The 21,047-nt window shown below is 36.0% G+C and overlaps 1 protein-coding gene and 1 non-coding gene across 3 annotated transcripts in view; both read right to left on the bottom strand.

The window, feature by feature from the left end:
* The window catches only part of ITFG1 (integrin alpha FG-GAP repeat containing 1), a 358,049-nt gene that overhangs the window by 63,301 nt on the left and 273,701 nt on the right, over positions 1–21,047 (bottom strand). For both annotated transcript variants that reach the window (XM_086689522.1, XM_086689523.1), the window contains one exon: positions 2,635–2,713. In XM_086689522.1, the coding sequence (XP_086545648.1) occupies positions 2,635–2,713 (79 nt within the window). The remainder of the gene's footprint in view (positions 1–2,634; positions 2,714–21,047) is intronic.
* Positions 20,759–20,860, bottom strand: LOC112857608 (U6 spliceosomal RNA). The gene has a single exon (XR_015245187.1). It is a non-coding gene; the product is annotated as a U6 spliceosomal RNA (small nuclear RNA).

Raw genomic sequence — 21,047 nt, 5'->3', positions numbered from 1 at the left:
TACATGCATCCCAATGTTTATGGCAGCAGTACCAACAATAGCCTAATTACGAAAAAAGCCCAAATGTCCCATCGACTGATGAATGGATAGAGAAGATACGGTGTGTGTGTGTGTGTGTGTGTGTGTGTGTGTGTGTGTATATATATACATATATGTATATATATATATAATGGAATACTACTCAGCAAGCAAAAAGAATGCAATCTTTCCATTTGCAACCACATGGATAGAACTGGAGTGTATTATGCTAAGAGAAGTAAGTCAGGCAGGGAAAGACAAATGTACAATTTCACTCATATGTCGAATCTGAGAAACACAACAGATGAACGTAGGGGAAGGGAAGGAAAAATATGTTAACAACAGAGAGGGAGGCAAACCATAAGAGACTGTAAAATACAGAGAACAAACTGCGGGTTCCTGGAGAGGAGGTGGGTGGAAGGATTGATGGGCATTAAGGAGGGCACTTGTTGGGATGAGCACTGGGTGTTATATGTAAGTGATGAATCACTGGGTTCTACTCCTGAAACCAATACTACACTGAATGTTAATTAACTTGACTTTATAAATACATTATAAGAAAGAAAAATAAAAGAATGTGTATGTTTTGTAGTTAGTGCTGAGTTTAAGTCCAGCTCTACTAGTTAAGAGCTGACTGAAACAGCTAAATTACTTGAGCTCCCGGAACCTCAGCATCCTCAGGTGTAGACTGAGGGCTGCCATGCAAGGGTGCTGTGAAATTCAATGAGATACCATAGAGTGAGTCTGCAATAGTGGCCAGCACAAAGTAGAGGCTTTATAATAATAAACACAGATCTATTAATTTTAATTCAGTTTTTTCAATAGTTTATACTACTTTATGTTAGATGAAGAAATTGTTTTTGCAACCAGTTATGAACTGTCAGTATAATCTATTTTGGTTAAGCTTTCTGTTCAAGTTTTCTGTCTCAAATCTTATTTTAAAGAAATATAAATCCTTGAACTGGTTTTATGTTAGCATTTCAACCAATACTTGGGTGTCCTAGAAAGGGCAAAGCACATAAAGACAAAATTAGGTATAGAACCAGTCTTTAATGAGTCTATAGTCTAATGGGAGATAAGACAGATATATAACTATTGACACAAGGTAGAGTGTGGTAGGTGTTATAAGAGAGGTACACCATCAAGTTCTACTGACGTTTGGTGGGAAGAGAGTTTATTTCCAGTTTTTGAAGGAGGGTTAGTAAAAGACTGATTGCCTAAGTTATACTTACTTCATTAAATGAAATAAGTACATCTTTTTTTCATGTGTTCTGGAACAGCTTACCTAGCAATTAAATTATCTACATGTTAAAACTCAAACAGAATTAACTGATAAAAGATAAAACCAACTGGTCCCAGGAACTTTTTTGTACAGTTTGATATGTATCTGAACTAAAACATAGATAAGTAATTTGTTCAAATTGTCTATATCCTTATTCAAATCTTCTTGACTAACAATGATGTATTAAAGTATTTGTTTTTAGGGGCGCCTGGGTGGCGCAGTCGGTTAAGCGTCGGACTTCAGCCAGGTCACGATCTCGCGGTCCGTGGGTTCGAGCCCCACGTCGGGCTCTGGGCTGATGGCTCAGAGCCTGGAGCCTGTTTCCGATTCTGTGTCTCCCTCTCTCTCTGCCCCTCCCCCGTTCATGCTCTGTCTCTCTCTGTCCCAAAAATAAATAAACGTTGAAAAAAAAAAATTAAAAAAAAAAAAAAAGTATTTGTTTTTAGTTGTGTTTGTCAATTTCTCCGTGAATTTTATTAAACAGCTTTTGTTTTATGGAATGTTTCTATGCTGAAGCAGTATTATAATTGAGAGTCTTTAAGTGTGTATAATTAGCTAAAAAGGAAACTCATTCTTTTATATTTCATTTATTGTTAAGCCATTATATAAAAAGAGAATGGTCATATACGGATTCTTCCTTTTTTTGGTGCATAAAAATGGACGAGTAACAGCAACTCTCTTTATAGTTCTTCATGGTTAGGACTCTAGGAATCTCAAAGAAGCCCATTAATATGTTAGGGTTCCTTTTCTTATTTAGGGAATTGAAATTAGAACAGTTGTATTTACTATGATTTGGACCTCCTCTCAGTCAGCTAGCCATCTGTCAAAAACGGACATCCTTTGCTTAGTCTTATTTCTTTTTTGTTTTGATTGCATTTCCCTTTATTATTTATTCAAATATACAACTAGAAGTTTTTATTTATAATCACATATTAAAAAACCTATATATAACATTGTAGCTTCTATTTCACATATGAGAAAACTAGAATTAGTCTAGGTTGTAGACTGGATTCCTAATTTTTACTTCTTCTAAGAATAGCTTTGTTAACTAAGTTACCACTTCACATTTTGGTCAAAATAACTCAGGTAATGTCTCCCAATTTCTCTGTTACTTCAACTGAAAAGTGAGGATAATGATTTGGCTCCAATATGGCTCATAATCGGGATATATGAGGAATGAACATTAGTATATTTATCATAAGGATCTTTTTGTAATCTGATGGGCACAGTTTCTGGTGTGAAAACATGATGATAATTTTTGTCATCCAGCTTACCTTGCCAATATATTGATTGAAGGTGTTTTTGTGTATTATGGATATTGTATCAAGTCTTACCTGAACCATTTTTCAGATATCCATTTGCATCTACAGTTGTATACATGATATAAGGTCCAGGCTGATTTACTCCAAAGGGCTGCAATAAAAAAGGAATAAATAGTTAAGCCTACAAAAGTAAGTCATTTGAAGTTTCAGACAAATCTCTTACAAATAAAACAGTTTTACAATAATTATTATATAGAATATATGTTATATATTATGTATATTATATATATACATATATACATATATATGTGTATATATATATACACACACACACACACACACACACACACATACATACATATATGGCAGTTAGAGAACATTTCCTTAAGTAGACAACCTGTTAAGTATTCAAAAGAAAACCTCTGTGGGGCGCCTGGGTGGCTCAGTCAGTTAAGCGGCCGACTTCGGCTCAGGTCATGATCTCGGGGTCCATGAGTTCGAGCCCCGCGTCGGGCTCTGTGCTGACAGCTCAGAGCCTGGAGCCTGTTTCAGATTCTGTGTCTCCCTCTCTCTCTGCCCCTCCCCCGTTCATGCTTTGTCTCTCTCTGTCTCAAAAATAAATAAACGTTAAAAATTTTTTTTTTTAAAATAAAAAAAAGAAAACCTCTGTTAGTAGAAAATTCTCAACACTTTAAATGATTTCATAGTTGCATTTATAGTTATTTTATTGTATATTTCTAACATCTAATATTATTCTTTATTATATTAATGTGAATATTTTAAGCAAAATTTACTACTTTTGGTTCCACATAGAATAGAGTTAGGAGAGTCTTATTATGACATTTCTGTTGAGTATAGAATTCCTTTTTCCTTCTGGGATGGATTGGACATAGTTTACATTTTCCCAAAATAAATATCAAAATGAATAAAATCCATCCATAATAATTATAAAAGACTGGAAAATATTAATGAATAGTTCCACCACATTTCTTCTCTTATGCTAGACTTAAGAGAATACATTATTTTCCAGTTTAGGAAAACACAACTGGCAGAGCCTAGTTACAGTCACGATGTTTGGCTCCAATTTGTGTATTTATTGTTCCTTACTTCTGGAACATTCCTCACACCTTGATACAATGATTTATTCTCTCTATATATCAACACTAATTAAATAGAGTACAAAGAAACCAATGTCTTTAATGGGTATCCTAAGAGGAGATGACAAAATGATTAAGAAATTCTTTGAACACTTCACAGAATTCAAAATTCTACTGTTCTTCCCACTAAAGTAGAGAAAAGTTAACTAAGACATGTAGATGGTCTAATGATGTGCTAGAAATGATTTTCCTCCAGGATGACAGGCCAGAAATAATGGAGTTAACTGATATGACAATTACCTGATTGAATTTTAAGAGTGTTAGAAGTCTATGGACTTTCAATGGTCATGAGAAAACAGGTTGCTCTAAGAATGGAATTATTCATAAGATATAACTGAGTAAAAGATTCATGAGTAATACAACTACTAACAACAAACTTATCAATGAAGTCCTTTTTTTTCTTAAAATATTTTTTTAATATGTATTTATTTTTGAGAGAGAAAGAGTGAGAGCGTGAGCAGGGGAGGGGCAAAGAGAGAGGGAGACACAGAATCCGAAGCAGGCTCTGGGCTCTGAGCCGTCAGCACAGAGCCCGAGGTGGGGCTTGAACCCACAAGCCATGAGATCATGACCTGAGCTGAAGTTGGGTGCTCAACTGACTGAGCCACCCAGGAGCTCCAGTGAAGTCCTTTTCTGGAGGAAAAAAAAAATATTTGTACACTTTGTACAACATATATTACTTCAATGAAAGAATGACCAAGACTCTTTTGCAAATGGGCAAGAGAAAGCATTGTTCTTTAGATATGCACAATTTTAAAGCAACTACAGGTAGTTTTATAGAAGTTACACTATGGAATTATCTTCATGCAATTATTCCTTTTTACTTTATAGTTTTATCATTTATGCAAATGTGTTAAAATATATTTGGTTATGCTTGTTTTAAATTTTTATGTAAATAGAACAATACTGTATGTATCTTTCTGTTTTTTTAAAACTTGCTTTTTAAAATATATTATTTTGAGATGTATTCATGATTAAGCATGTAGCTGTATAGTTCATTTTCACTGCTTTGGAATATGCCATTCTACGATTAGGGTATATTTTTCATTCTATTGTTGATTGGCACTTGTTTCCTTTTTTTTTGCCATGATAAACATGGCATTCTTATGTATGTTACCCGATGCACAAGTGCTAATAACATTTATCAGGGGTTATGTACCCAGGGCAGAATTGTAAAGTCAGAGGATATGTGTGCATCTTCAAGTGTACTAGGTAGTGCCAGTTTTTTAAAAAAAGTTTTTATTTAAATTCCAGTTAACATACAGTGTGATATTAGTTTCAGGTGTACAATATAGTTATCCAACACTTCCATACAACACCTGTTGTTCATCACAACAAGTGCACTCCTTAATCCCCATCTCCTATTTCACCCATTGCCCTACCCACTTCCCATCTGGTAACCAGTTTGTTCTCTATGGTTAAAAGTTTGATTCTTAGTATGCCTTTCTCATTTCTCCTACCCCCCCTCCCCTGCCCTGCCCTTTCTCCTTTGTTTCTTAAATTCCACATCAGTGAAATCATATGGTATTTGTCTTTCTCTGACTTATTTTGCTTACCATAATAACCTCTAGTTCCATCCATGTCATTGCAAATAGCAAGATTTCATTATTTTTTATGACTAATATTCCATTACATAGATACCACATCTACTTTTTATCCTCTCAAATATAGGGTTAGAGTTAGGGCCAGGGTTAGGGTAGGATTAGGGCCAGGGTAAAGGTATGTGCCTGGCATCCTGCAGTTCAGAGACCTTTCCATAGAGTTAGGTTTAGGGGTTAGGGGCTAAGTGTTAGGTTAGGGGTAAGGTTTGGGTTACGCTATGTGCCTGGCATGCTGCAGTTGAACAACCTCCTCAGAGAACAAAACCCCAAACTTCTGCTGGGGTGAGAATAGACATGGAAGCCATCTACAAAGCTGAGGCAAGGAGAGGATTTGGGGCTCTAAACACTCTTTGAATAGATATTCAATATTTCCTTCTGTTTTTTCCATTATGTTGGTAGGTAGCAATATTATTATTATTATTACTGTTGTTAAGTTTTAATTTAAATTCCAGTTAGTTAATGTACAGTGTAATATTAGTTTTAGGTGTACAATATAGTGATTCAACGCTTCCATACAACACCAGGTGCTCATCACAAGTAGTGCCATTTCTTTCTTTCTTTCCCTTTCTTTCTTTCTCTCTCTCTCTCTTCTAAAGTGGTAATACAGGTTTACACTCCTACTAGCTGAATGTTGCTTCACATGCTTAGCAACAAACATTGCTAATGTGGTATACACTTCTTAATATGAATTATTTCATCTCTCCTAGGTTTATTTCTTTGGAATAGGGTATGCCCTTTCATAGTTTACTCTTGTCTCATCCCACCGAAGCTTGAAATAATATTTATGAGGCTACATTTATCACTGTGTTACAACCTCAAATTTACTTCATTACCCATGGTCTCGTCTATGTGCTGGAATATTGGTATCTTGAATATAAGCAGTGTTTTCAGTGAACTTCCCCAAATGTATTCTAGACTATTTTTTGTACTTCACACTTGAAAAATTTCATACTATTATCCACAGTACCTTATTTTACAGATTTACTTAGGCATGTAAATTTTCTCTCTTGTTCTATATTCATTTAAAAAATAAGGTCAGCAAGTCACTATTATGAGTCTTAAAGCTGAATTTCACTTCTCACCATGGGTCGGTCACTTTAATATTGAAATCCAGATTCAATTCCTCCATACAATAGTTCTGAGTATGGTGGAATGTCCCTGGGTCCCTGGGATATCCCAAGGTCCCACTGTAAAAAGGGTGAATAATCAGCAGTGGCACTAAACTATGGTTGTTCATTAGGTATTTCAATTTAGCCAACATTTTCTTGAAAATGACAAGGCAAGTCTGTCATTTGTAGGAAAATGACTGGCAGTATTCGTGGCTAATGATAAAATTTGAGCTTCTCAATGAAAATTGGAATTTTATTTATTTTTAAAATTTTAGAGAACGAGCGTAAATAAGGGAGGGGGCAGGGGTGGGGGGAAGGGGGGGAAGAGAGAGAGAGAGAGAGAGAGAGAGGGAGAGAGAGAGAAATATCTTAAGCAGGTTCCATGCTTAGCATGGAGCCTGATGTGAGGCTCAATTCCACAACCTGGGATCATGACCTGAGCTGAAATCAAGAGATGGACACTCAATGGACTGAGCGAGCCACCTAGGTGCCCTGAAAATTGGAATTTTAGAAGACTTGTATCCACCACTGTGAGCCTGAAATATTAAAAACTTAACAACTTTTCCGATGTGATCAGTGGTGATATAACAAGTGTGATTTTATTTTGTTTATTTAATTAGTTAAATTTTTTAGTAGGCTTCAGGTCCAGTGTGGAGCTCAACGCTGGGCTTAAACTCATGACCCTGAGATCAAGACTTGAGCTGAGATCAAGAGTTGGACACTTAACTGACTCAGCCTCCCAGGCACCCCTAACAAGTGTGATTTTAAAATATTATATAATGAAATATGTTAATATTGGGAAGATCTGCATAACTTGGTAAACCAGTATTTTCCAAATGACCAATGCATGATGTTATTAAATCATTCATGGATAAAAGAAGATTCAAAGTACAAGACAGACCAATGGATTTTAAAATAATAGAGGAGAATCACTTCTAGAATGGTATAGTAAGGACCTCAAAAATCTCCTTCATAAAAGCAATGAGAACACTGGTAAAAAAAAATTGTCAAATCCTTTCAGGACTCTGGAAATCAAAATTTTGCAAGCATCTGAAAAGAAAAGAACTTCAAGAAAAGAACTGAATATTGTTAAGAATAGTGCACTTTGCTGCATTTTAATTTGTCCTATTCCTATAACCCTTTCCCTAGCTCTGAAGTAGGCTTTGAAATCAGCAGCTCTGCAACTACATTAGTGTGAAAATGAAAGCATAGCAGCTAATAGAGGGGCAGAACAGGTTGGGAGCTCCCAAAGCCTCATCCACAGAGAAATGTCACTATTTGCTGTGTCTGGCAGTTTTCACCAAAGCTCTATTCTAACTATCTTTATTTGGAAAGACTGAGAACTTGCTCTGGGTGGATAGCCCTATCACACTGGGACATTTATTAAAAACAATCATTAGCAATTGCTTCTTTGATATCAGTTTGGGCTAATAAGAGGTTGACCAAATCTTAAAAGGCAAAATGTGAACAAGATGTTCAAAGACAGGCTTTGAAAAGCTCTGACATATTTCTGGAGACTAGCAGGCCACACACGTGTAACACTGTTTCCAGACAAAAGGCCACAAAGGCCCTAATCTCTCATCTAATATCTCATTTAAGGAAATGTCTATCCAATTATATCTGACTCTTAGGCTGAGTAGGGAATTCAGTGGCTACACACAATAGAGACTTTAAAGTATTAGCCCAGGAAAATCACTGAAAAAACAGGAGCAACAACAACAAACACCAAAAACAACAAACCCAGGGGAGAGATCTCCATTATATAAAATGTCTGGTTTTTAACAGAAAATTATGACACAAATAGGAGAGTTTGGTTCATATATAGAGGGAAGAAAAGCAGTCAGTAGAAATTGCCCCCAAGGCAGCCTAGATGTTTGACTTACTAAGCAGAGATTTTATTTTTATTTTTATTTTATTTTATTATTTTATTATTATTTTTTAAAATTTAGGGGCGCCTGGGTGGCTCAGTCGGTTAAGCGTCCGACTTCGGCTCAGGTCACAATCTCGCGGTGCGTGAGTTTGAGCCCCGCGTTGGGCTGTGTGCTGACTGCTCAGAGCCTGGAGCCTGTTTCAGATTCTGTGTCTCCCTCTCTCTCTGACCCTCCCCATTCATGCTCTGTCTCTCTCTGTCTCAAAAATAAAAATAAACATTAAAAGTTTATTTAAAAAAAATTTAAATCCAAGTTTCTTAACATATAGTGTAATAATTATTTCAGGAATAGACTTTAGTGATTCATCACTTATACATATAACACCCAGTGCTCAACCCAACAAGTGCCCTTTGTAATGCTCATCGCACATGTTAGCCCATCCTCCTACCCAACACCCCACCATCAACCCTCAGTTTGTTCTCTGTATTTATGAGTCTCTTATGGTTTGTCTCCTGTTTTTTTTTTTTTAATTTTTATTACTTTTGCTTTCCTTCACTATGTTCATCTGTTTTGTTTCTTAAATTCCACAGATGAGTGAAATCATATATTTGTCTTTCTCTGACTTATTTCGCTTAGCGTAATACACTCTAGTTCCCTCCACATTGTTGCAAATAGCAAGATTTCATTTTTTTATCGTCAATATTCCATTATGTGTGTGTGTGTGTGTGTGTGTGTGTGTGTGTGTGTGTGTGTGTATACACACACACACCTTCTTTATCCATTCATCTGTTGATGGACATTTGGGCTCTTTCCATACTTTGGCCATTGTTGATAGTGCTGCTATAAACATTGACGTGCATGAATCCCTTCGAATCAGCACTCCTGTATACCTAGTAGTGCAACTGCTGGGTCATAGGGTAGTTCTATTTTTAATTTTTTCAGGAACATCCATGTTTTCCAGAATGACTGCACCAGTTTGCATTCCCACCAGCAGTGCAAAGGAGATCCTCTTCGCATCCTTGCCAACATCTGTTGTTGCCTGAGTTGTTAATTTCAGCCATTCTAACAGGTGTGAGGAGGTATGTCATTGTGGTTCATTGTGGTTTTTTTTGGGGGGGGGGCAAATAAAAGTTTATTTGAGTTAGCTTGAATGTGGGGCAATATACTATAAAAACACGTCTTTTTTACTTTATTTTTATTTTTTTAAAAAATATAATTTATTGTTAAGTTAGCTAACACACAGTATGATACAGTGTGCCCTTGGCTTTGGAAGTAGATTCCCATGACTCATCACTTACATGTAACACCCAGTGCTCATCCCAACAAGTGCCATTGCCCATCACCCATTTTCCCCTCTCCCTTGTCCCCATTAACCCTCAATTTGTTCTCTGTATTTAAGAGTCTCTTATGGTTGCCTCCCTCTCTTTTGAAACTATTTTTTTCCCTTCCTTTCCCCCCATGGTCTTCTGTTAAGTTTCTCAAATTCCACATGAGTGAAAACATATGATGTCTCTTTCTCTGACTTATTTCACTTAGCAAGTAATTAATTAAAAAACCATGTTGTTGGCACATAATGCATGAAGATGTAATTTGTATGACAACAAAAGAACAAAAGAGGGGGGAGTAAACTGAGGTATACTGGAGCAAAGTTTTTTTTATGCTATTGAAATTAAGTTGGCATTAATATGAATTAAATAGATTGTTTCTAAGATGGAAACTAATTCTGAGAGAAACTACTAAGAAAATAAGTTAAAAAAATAGAGTATAAGAAACAAGGGATTTAAAATCCCATCTAGATGGTAACCCAATTAGAGCTGGAGTGGCCATACGACACTTTAAGACAAAATACACTTTAAGAGGAAATTTGTTACTAGAGACAAAAAGGACATTTTATAATGATAAAAGGAGATATAATTATACATTTTTTTAATGTTCATTTATTTTTGACAGAGAGAGAGACACAGCATGAGCAGGAGGGGCAGAGAGAGAGAGAGACACAGAATCTGAAGCAGGCTCCAGGCTCTGAGCTGCCAGCACAGAGCCTGACATGGGGCTCGAACTCACAGACCATGAGATCATGACCTGAGCCGAAGATGGACACTCAACCGACTGAGCCAGACAGGCACCCCAAAAGGAGACATAATTATAAATGCACCTAACAACAGAGTTCCAAAATACATAAAGAATTGATGGGAGAAATAAATAATTCAACAATAATGGCTGGATACTATTATAATTATCAAAAAACCAGTTTTATTAATGTATAGTACAATGAGGCAGAAGATCAACAAGGAAATAGATGACTTAATACTATAAATCATTTAGATGTAGCAGATGTGGAAAGAAAACTGCACTCATCTCCAGCAGAATGCATATTCTTATCAAGCACACATAGAACATTCTCCAGGGGGAACCAAGTAGTAGACCATAAAACAAGCCTCAATAAATGTAAATTCACAAATGTATGGAAAATTATTCAACAGACTTGTAAATAACCAGTGGGTAACGTAACAGAGCAAGAAAAATTCATTGATATGGTTTAAAATTCCTCACTACAAGCAACCTGTCAATAACTGCCACTTGTTCAGCCTCAGTATAGTATTAATCTGAACAGGAAATCAAACTTCCCCATTTTCTACTATACATGTGTGAGAAGTAAAATTTTTTTCATGTATTTCAACGAAAACAACAAAAAACTGAATGCAAAAAGAGATAGAAGAATCTTCTGTCTTCTATTATGCCAGACATTAAAGAGATTTAAAAAAAAATGTAAAGCAATGCCACTCCACTAATTTTTAAATTTGAAAGGTATAGTTAATTTTTTCATAAAATATAGGTTATGTTAACATACAATGGGTTTATTGTTATTTTTAAATGAATTAATAGAAACATTAGCAATTATTTGTTTTTAATTTCAAATATAGTAATAGTGATAGACATAACTCAAAGAAAACTCTTTGGGGTCCTTAGACCAAGAAGTTTTAAAACCACTGTGTACATAATGAGTAATAAATCCTGCTTTGCCTTCCCCATTTGAAATGATATGACTGATACCTCTGCCTATAAATCTTTTTGGTCTCTTACTCTATATGTCATAGCATTACACATGTTTCAGAGTTGTTTTTTTTTCTTCCCCAAGATAGTGCCACTTGGCATTTATATGAATACTCAGTACAGAATATACTAAAAAATGATCATGCTTACACTGAGTGCCAAGATACTTGGAATAATTTTTACCCTGTGTCTCTTCTAATACAGTAGAAGTGCTAGGAGTATTGCTATATCTTTAGTATCTTTTACATATCTGTATTAAGAATTTCTGAAATAATTCCTCTAGTTCATGTATTTATGCACACATCTTAAATTCCTTTAGGTGAAACCTGAAAAGATAATATGCCAGGAGCCCAAACTATGGGAATGTCAATCAGGAATGATAACACATCTGTGAGTTTCACATTAATTTCTTCTTCACACTTCCTCTGAAATGGATTTTTGTTCTGTTATGGACTGAATGTTTGTGTCCACCCCAAATTTATATGTTGAAGCCACAACTCCTAATGTGCTGATATCTGGAAGGTAATTAGGGTTAGAGAGGTCATGAGAGTGCAACCCTCGAGACACCACAGAGCTTGCTCTCTCTCTCTCCATGTGCTCAAACCTAGAAAGGCCATATGAACACAAAGCAAGAAGGTGACCCTTGGCAAGCCAGGAAGAGAGCCTCCATCAAAACGTGACCATACTGGTACCCTGATCTTAGACTTCCAGGTTCCATAACTGTGAGAACGTAAATTTCTATTGTATTTTGTAATGGTAGTTAGAGCTGATTAATACAATAATTTTAGGCCTGTGAGTTATTCCATATATTTCATATATTGAGAGTATTTTAGGTATTAGCTTTTCAAATCCTGAGAATAACAATGTAGTTTTTAGAGTCAGACAATATGGATTCAAATTTCTCCTCTTTAATTTATTTTCTGTGTGATCTTCGGCAGGTTACTTAACTCCTCCCTGTTTCAGTTCCCTCATCTTAAATTAAGGATAATCACAGTACCTCTCTCATAGGATTATAGTGAAGACTGAGCAAATATGTGTAAAATACTTAGAACAGTGCCTGGCACACAGTAAGTATTCAATATGTATGCATTACTGTTTTTTAATTTTGGTAATGAAATCTCCTTTTCAATTATGTTGAACTATTAAGTGAGCAAAATTATTTTGATTATAACCAGAAACATTTATCAAGTTCACCTTCTTGTTTTTTTTTATTGTAGGATTCTAAAACTACATGGATAATTTCTTTGCAAGAATTTATCTTTGGAATAAAATTCCACTTCCAAGTATACATAATTGCTGTGTAAGACAAAGATGGCCTATAGTAAATCCCTTTCTCCAATGTCCAGGGCTGTGGACTGGACTTTCAAACTTTAGAAAGCATTGAACACCTGGAGTGACTGTTAAAATACAGATGGATTGAGTGCATCCTCAGATGTTCTTATTTCACATGTCTGGGTGAGCCCTTGGGAATGTGCATTTCTTACACTTTCCAGAGATGCTGATGCTGGTTGTTTGGGGACCCCACTTATCTACTAGGACTACATTTCGTATACTTTATAAAAATTATCAACTTATGAGAGTATTTAGCATACCCTAAGTTTTTGTTTAATGATTGGATTTGATTGAATACAAGAGAATAAAACCATTGATTCAGTTGGGTACACAGAAAACACTGAGACACTTCTCATTCTTCTCAATTGCTTGTAATGGTGCGGATTTTTTTTTTTTTATAGTAGCAATGCACCTTTCTTAACCAACACAAATTTTGCAAAGCAGTAAAATGAGAGTTCATAGAATTGAAATTTCGCAGATTTGAAAGGCAGAGAGATTCAAGATGGGAATCATTAAGCTTTCTGAATTGTGTGATATAATATGAAATGTTTATTTACTTTAAATTATTTAGCTCTTAAAAGGCATGATCTGAAAGTATTTATTGTGTAAGTGCTTTCACGTGGCCTATACTATTATGACTTGAGCATACTCAATTTTCATCTGTAACTACAAAATAGTGTGACCTTTTCCTCTTAAGGGCAAACTTAAGGCTATCAGATAGGTATATAAGTGAAGTGTAGGGTCTTGTTGGAATATGTGTGGGAGTAGAATTCCCTTGACAAGCAAGGAAGCAAGTAGTATACCTAAGAAAATACGGATATTTCAGCATTAAATAACCTTTATTAAATTTGCAAGCAAATTTTAATTTGCAAGTGATTTAAATTGAGAGAAAGAACAATCATGTAGACGGAAGCACTCCTATTTTGAGCAATAAATCAGAGTATTTCAAATGAGAGAATCTTATAGCTTGTACAGTTTCACAAGAGATAGTTTAAAATGATTTGGAAGGAACATCTCTGAAACAGCAAATATTTGACTGAATGGATATTTAGGGTGTTAGCTTAAAAAGTTTAGTTAATCAGAGAAAGATGAGAGTAACTTTTACTTTCTATTGTTGTTATTCTGCCCAGATGTCTGCAAACATTTTCTCTATAGAGCAAGATAGACAGTAAATATTTTAGGCTTTGTGGACCATAAGGTCTTGCATTGCCAGTTACTTTGATATAGCATTAAAGTAGCCATAGATAATATGTAAATAAATGAGTGCGGCTGTGTCCCAATAATACTTAATTCACAAAAACAGTCAGGAAGCTGGATTTGTCCACTGAATGGTGTTTTCTTGCCCCTGTTCTATTCAACAGAAAGAACAATAAGGCAGAAATTATAAAATTCTAAGTAGTTTGTCTGATATGGATGATCACTCTAGCATAAGGTTTGTATGTGCCAATGATGTGTTTTAACGTTTAGAAATGTTTTCCACATACATGGGATAAGGAAAAGGTACTTACTATAAATGGGAAGACTTGTAACAATACATAAAGTAAACAATCTCTTTTTTATCACTTCCTATATTAAGTGAGTAATTATCGAGTTCTTCACCATTTCACGAGAGTTTCTTCCTTTTTACAGTAAGACATCTAAGTTCCTGAATTGAACAGAAAAAGACGCAGGTTTTTTTTTTTTTTTTTTTTTTTTTTTTTTTTGTCCCTGGTTTGTAAGTGGGGGAAGAAGGCTGAGTCAGGGTCTAGGAATGGACCTGGTGCTGCTTTGGAGGTCCTGAGTTTCATCTGAAGTTTACAGACACACTTTTGAGGATGTAACCTGTAGTAGGTGGTACAGTAATCTTGGTTGTCTAAGTGTTAAGAGTTCTTGCTTAATGAAACAAATGCATACTAGTTTGTATAAAATGAACTGTTTTCTCTTTGAAATTCCTCCCCCCTACAGAATTCACACTGAGGTCAACGTTCCCCCCTACACATTCCTATGGAGACCTAACATCCAGGATTAGCAAGAAGTGTATTAAATGTCTTTTTTTTCCGAGCTGCCCAAAGAGTGTCTTTGAAGACACTCTTGAATTGTTTTTGCTGTGGACATTTGATTTCCTAAACAATCCAAGCCCATTCCCCTCTTTTATGCTTTTACCCCATCCATTCCTCTCCCATCCCTCCAATTTTTAACTACCTGAATCGGGTATGTTCGCCCAGTTATAAGCACTCCTAACGCTGGGTACTTTACTACTGAAGTGCTCATCATTCTTGTAATTCTTCATATGGTCTTGGATTGTGAATTCCATGAGGTTGGGTACAATTTTGGATTTGTTCACTGCTGTATCCCAATGTTTTATAGTGGAGCCTGGATCATGGTAAGTGCTTAACAACTATTTTTTTTTCAATGACTGAAGGAATGATGTGGTTTTATAATTCAGGTCACAAGAATTTACTCTTAGTAGCCCCAGGGCCTACAGCCACGTCAACCTTAGGCACTAAATAAATGATGCCTTCGCATATACTCTTTTCCTCTACCTGGACTGCCCTCCTTCTGCTTCTGTACCTACTAAAATCCTAGTCCTTCAAGAATCAAGTCATGGTCACCATGGAAGACTCTACAGGTTGTCCATTTTACCACTCTAGGGGGTGCCACTGACATAGACTGTGACATGAATGGTGAAACCCTGGAGCTGTGCAATATAAAGGCCACTCCCAGCTCAAATATCTCATTCTACTAGTATGCTGTACTAGTGTACTAGACTGTGATCTCCATGAGGGCAGTGATTTTTGTCTCATGTAGCACCTTAGAACATAGCAGGAAGTGAATAAATAAATATTGACTGAATACATGAATGACCTCCTCAGTCATAAAAAAAATCATTGGTCCTTTATGTCTTACATCTTGTCCTTGCTTCTGGTTTGGCAACTTTTTTTGTGTGGAATGATGTTTATAAGTGCCTCACGATTATGACCCAGTTCCCAGTGATTCTGAATCTTCTTTTTTATACTGGAATGTGAGGATTTTAGAGAGCCCGTAATAGTAAGATTGAAGGCATGATGCCATATCTACACACAGGCAGATCAACTCTCCACAGAAATTTCTGGAAATTGTGCACAACCATGTTTTAATGTGGCCTGAAAATTTCACATCAGGGTGTGGTACATACAGTTTAGGTCACAAACCATGGTTTTTGAGAAGTGCTGTTTGAGAGTGAAGGCTCTGGAAACTTAGATAGGAAGCACAAATAAGCCTTAATGGATGACAGTTATACTCACAGGTGCCAGCCCAAACATAAGGTACACCACCAGGCATTGATGGCTTGAATTGTATAAAAGAGTGGTGTCCCATGTTCTGAAGAGTTGGGGGAAGGGAGGGACTGTGTCATACGTGTGGGTGACCAAACCTCATGTTTTCAGCAATGATATCTAGTATATTGTGATTTAATATTCTGTGTATTTTGGGGTCTCAGATCATACAGGAGCATTTTTTCTCTTGGATTCACTGCAAAGCCCAAGGATTTACTCACACTTTCCTGGACACACCTCACTTAACATGACATTTGTACAATGATGTTTTGTATCAGGCTGAGTAAGTGGTAAAGCAGTCAATCATTGAGTGTATAACCCTGGGTAAGCATTGCCAAACAATGGCCCCTGTGGCAAACCTGGCCTGCATCCTGTTTTTATAAATTTTTATTGGAACACAGATTTTTGCTCATTGTTTACATATTGTCTATGGCTGCTTTTACTTTAGAGTTGAGTAGTTGAGATGGAGACCATGTGACCCACAGAAAGCTGAAACTATTTACTCTCTGGTCTTTTACAGTTTGCCAACTTCTGACTTAGGAGACGAAGCCTCCTTCTGTCATTAAAAGAAGTCATGTTGTAATTGCCTATTTTCGTTTTTAAATTGAAGTATAGTTAACATACAATTTTACAGTAGTTTCAGTTTTTATTTTCAAGGCAGAAACATATTTGTTGAAAACATTTCATAAATTGATTTCATAAATTTTGGTAAGAAAAAATTAAGACATTAGCTATTCCTCTGGAATGTTGAGCCCTATACCCCATCATCTAGTAAGTTCACTTTCTGTGTGAAAATCAGTACAAATCTCTCACATTGTCCCAACTTTCCTTTTAAATGTCATGTCTGATATTCGTTTGAGAGAATTCAGAGAAGTTAAATGAAAAAATATTAGTGATCTCTCAAGTTTTCCATTCTAGAAGTAAACAAGGACTATATTTGGCTCATTTTTCTTGTTCTAGGATGTGTCATATTGATGCAACACTGTTTGGGTGCTGTATTATACAGATTGTTTTAAACTAACTGTCCTCTGTATGCCTGTTGAATTATAGAAAATCAGGGTTGGAATACATTTCATTTCTTCATTAGACTATCTTTTTAAGTAGCCTAGACAAATCTTGGGGTTTTTCTGTCACTGTTAAGTGCCTGATTATCTAAGGATTTGTTTTAAGGTCTTGGGCTCCTACTTGGAGACTACAGTATATTTTACATCATTGGCTCTGGATGGTAAAACTAAACTGGAAGAACTTGTAAGACACATTGTGTTAGCTAAAATCAATATTAGGTTTAACTATGCAATATAAAGTTTATGATTCTAAAATGTTAGAAAAATAGGTGACTTACATATGGATTTATTTTTCTCACAGGTAATTTTTTTTTATCTTGTTCATGTTTTTATAAACACTCATGGATATTTTTCCTTATTTTCATTAGTGTTAACTGTATTGCCTAATTTAGTTCAATATTGAATTTTTTCTATTATTTCTTATTTCTTCAAGACATTAAATTCAGTAAATTATTTATTTAATTTTGGTTATTTTCCTGTTAAAAATGCAAGGAATTTTTCCCTTTGTAAAGGACTATAAAAGGACATTAAATGTAGAAAAATTTCAATTTTTTTCTATCCTTGGTAGAGGAAAGATGATATTGCCACTGTCAGGTGTGATAAAAAGGCAAATACTTAGAATTAAAGGTAGAATAATATTTTAAAAAGATATCAAATACATAAATCTGTTTTGATCAATAAATATTTGTTGTAGCAAAGACTAGTGTCTTTTAAAGATGGGAAGGTAAAAGTACTAAATCAGATTATTTTCCTTAAAATAAAGACAAAGAGAAACTTACTTGGCTTATACTTTCTCATATTATTCCTACACAGAACAAATACAAGCCTGAGAATATTTCTGATTGAAAAGATGAAAAAAATGTTAAAGATACATCTTGTTCTGCTACATATATTAAAAATCTGTTTGTAGTAACAACTGAAACATCTGTCTCATAATGAGGTATCTCTGAGAACATAAATAAGGGATGTTTTCCCTTTATATCAGGGATTTGCAGAATGCATTTCTCTTGTGAATAGCTTGTAATTTATTCTGCAAATGTTCAAACTTAACAATGAATATGTTAAGTGATTGTGGTTAAGAGGTGGTATGTGGATTGTGATTGTGGTTAAGAGGAGGTATGGTAAATTTATCAATGAAGGCCCATAAAAAAAAAAGGAAACCAAATTTTAGGAAAAGCTCATTTATTCATACAGAAATATTTATTGTGCTACTATGTGTCAGGCCACTGTGTTAGGGAGTAAGTACAGAATAATAAACAAGACCCAGTCTCCTTCAAGGGCTGAACACAGATAACTCACCAAATACAGAAGTGGTAAGTAGCAGGACTATGCATAGGGTGCTAAGAAACAACAGACGGTATATCCAGACCTATGTCAGTGGGGAGCCCAGGAATGATTCTCAGAGGAAATACTGTCTGAAAGCTGACCTGAAGGTCACATGAAGGACTCTAGGAGAAGGTGGAGAAGAGGAGGCTTCAGGACAGAGAAAAAACATGCAAGAGGCTGGAGATGAGACAGAATGGCAGAACAAGTAGTTATGTGTGGCTGAGAGAGCTGGGAGTGGGTGTGAGGAGAAATGGCAAGGAATATGGCTGAAGAGGTAAACAAAAGCTCAAGCTAGGTCAAACTAGGTCTAACTAGATTTGGACCATTTTTCAAGGACAAAGAGAAGCCACTGAAGGTCTGTATTTTAGAAAGATCACTGGGGTACCTTTTTGAAGGATGGCTCAGATAACTCCCAACAGTCAGGCATGAAAAGCAAGAACAATGATAACCTGGACTAAATGATGATTGGATAGAGGAAGGATATTTAAGGGTTGAGACCAATAACCTAGTAGATCTGGGGGGTAAGGGAAAGGAAAAAGTAACTGAGAAAGGGAACATAAGAAGTGGACTGAGTTTTTGTGGGGAAACACTGGATTTCAGTTTTATCAGTCCCTGTAAGACACTCAGATATAAAGGTCTGAAGCTCAGGAGAGATGGCTGGAAAACAGGTTTGGGAGTGATCAGTATACAAATGGCAAAAACAAGCACCCCAAAACAAAACAAAACAAAACACCCACCAAACAAATAGGGGAGAGACTGAGATAACTGAGAGAGTAGAGTGAGAAGAGAACCTAGAGTGAGAGCCTGAGGAGCACCTGCATTTCCAGGTGGGCAGAGTAAATGTCCATAAAGGAAAAGGGAGAATGGCCAGAGAAGTGGAAGGGAGCCAGAAAGCGTGAAAATAAAGGAAACCAAGGAAAGGAGAGTGTTCCTAGGAGTGGTCAGGAGAACCAGGCCTCAGGTCAAATGCTAGATTATGACAGTTGGTTAAGGATATGGAAGTAACTAATTGGGAGAGATCCAATGGTGGACAACTTAATAAATTTGACTGAGCAGAGAAAACCGAGATTAGGTAATAGCTGGAGAGGATGTGAGGTTCTGGAAAATATGCATATTTGCTCTTGCAGATAAGAGAGATTTGGGTACTCCTTAAATGCTGAAGGGAAGGCAGCAACAGAGAGGCGGAGGTTGAATACACAGGCTAGGTAGAATAAACAATGGAATGAGGTCTCTGAGAAGGATGTGGGACTCACAGCATAATTAGTACATTGATTAATAAAAAAAATAGCAAAAGGGATGGGTGTGGATGAAGAGATTATATTTAGTGCTATAGAAGATAACTGAAACTGGTAAGCACGGGCCCTGTGCTATGTTCTAGGACATACAGACAGACAAAACAGATCCTTCCTCTGTCCTCATGAAACTACTTAAAAGGAATATGCATGGATTCTTTTTGTGTATAGCAGATTAAAGGACTATTTCCAACCCTTTGTTCAATGAGAATACTCATATGCCTGCTTATAGACTCATAATCCATAAAGTGGGAAAAGTCAGCAGGCTTTGGTTAAAAGAATTACCAATTGACAGAGAAAGAAGCTATAATCTCTACTAACACAGTATATGTTATTATTTTTAAAATGTTTTTATTTATTTTTGAGACAGAGAGAGACAGAGCATGAGCAGGGGAGGGGCAGAGAGAGAGGGAGACACAGAATCTGAAGCAGGCTCCAGGCTCTGAGCTGTCAGCACAGAGCCTGACCCGGGGCTCAAACTCACAGACCGTGAGATCATGACCTGAGCTGGAGTCGGACGCTTAACCTACTGAACCACCCAGGCGTCCCCACAATATATGTTATACTGTGAATAAAAGATTAAAAAAATTAGTTTGGTATTTAAAGAGAAAAATCAGGAAGTAGGAATAAAAATACTCTTTAGATTCACAGATGTTTATGGTAGCTCTCACTAAAAATATTGATATCCATATTTCATAAATTTGTGATATATATCAAAAAAGATTTACATTATAAGAAAAAAGTCATGAAGTCAAATAGACCTCTAGTCTTATCTTGAAGGCAAACAGAACACCAGAATTTCTCAAAAATTTGGAACTCATTATCCTTGCTAATACAGGGATGTTATAGAGGCAGGAAAATAACCATTACCATTGACAAAGAATAGCAGATACACTTTTTGAGTATTTATTGTGTATTAGACCTCTGCTCTGATTTGCCTACATTAATTCTCTAATCCTAATAAAAACCTTAGGAGGTAGTGTAGTAGGCAGAATAATGGTCCGCTAAAGATGTTCACATCCTAGCTCCCAAAACCTGTTGATAATCTTATATTGCAAAAGGGAATTTGCCAATGTGATTAAGGATTTTTTTCCCTTAAGAATGTGGAATGCTTCATGAATTTGCATGTCGCTCTTACCCAGGAGCGATGCTAATCTCTCTATCACTCCAATTTTAGTATGTGTTGCTGAAGCAAACACATGATTAAGGGTCTTGAGATGGAGAGATTATCTTGGATTGTCCAGATGGACCCAATATAATCACTACAGTCCTTATAAGTGAAAGAGGAAGGCAGGATTGGGTTAGGGTCAGTGGTATGAAGATGCTACATGGTTGGATTTAGAGATGGATAGAAAGGCCATAAGCCAAGGAATATAGGTGGCCTTG

Source organism: Puma concolor, chromosome E2 (genome assembly GCF_028749965.1).
Source record: "Puma concolor isolate L17-30 chromosome E2, mPumCon1.1.hap2, whole genome shotgun sequence".
NCBI lineage: Eukaryota > Metazoa > Chordata > Mammalia > Carnivora > Felidae > Puma > Puma concolor.
This window is presented reverse-complemented; position numbering and strand designations above follow the sequence as displayed.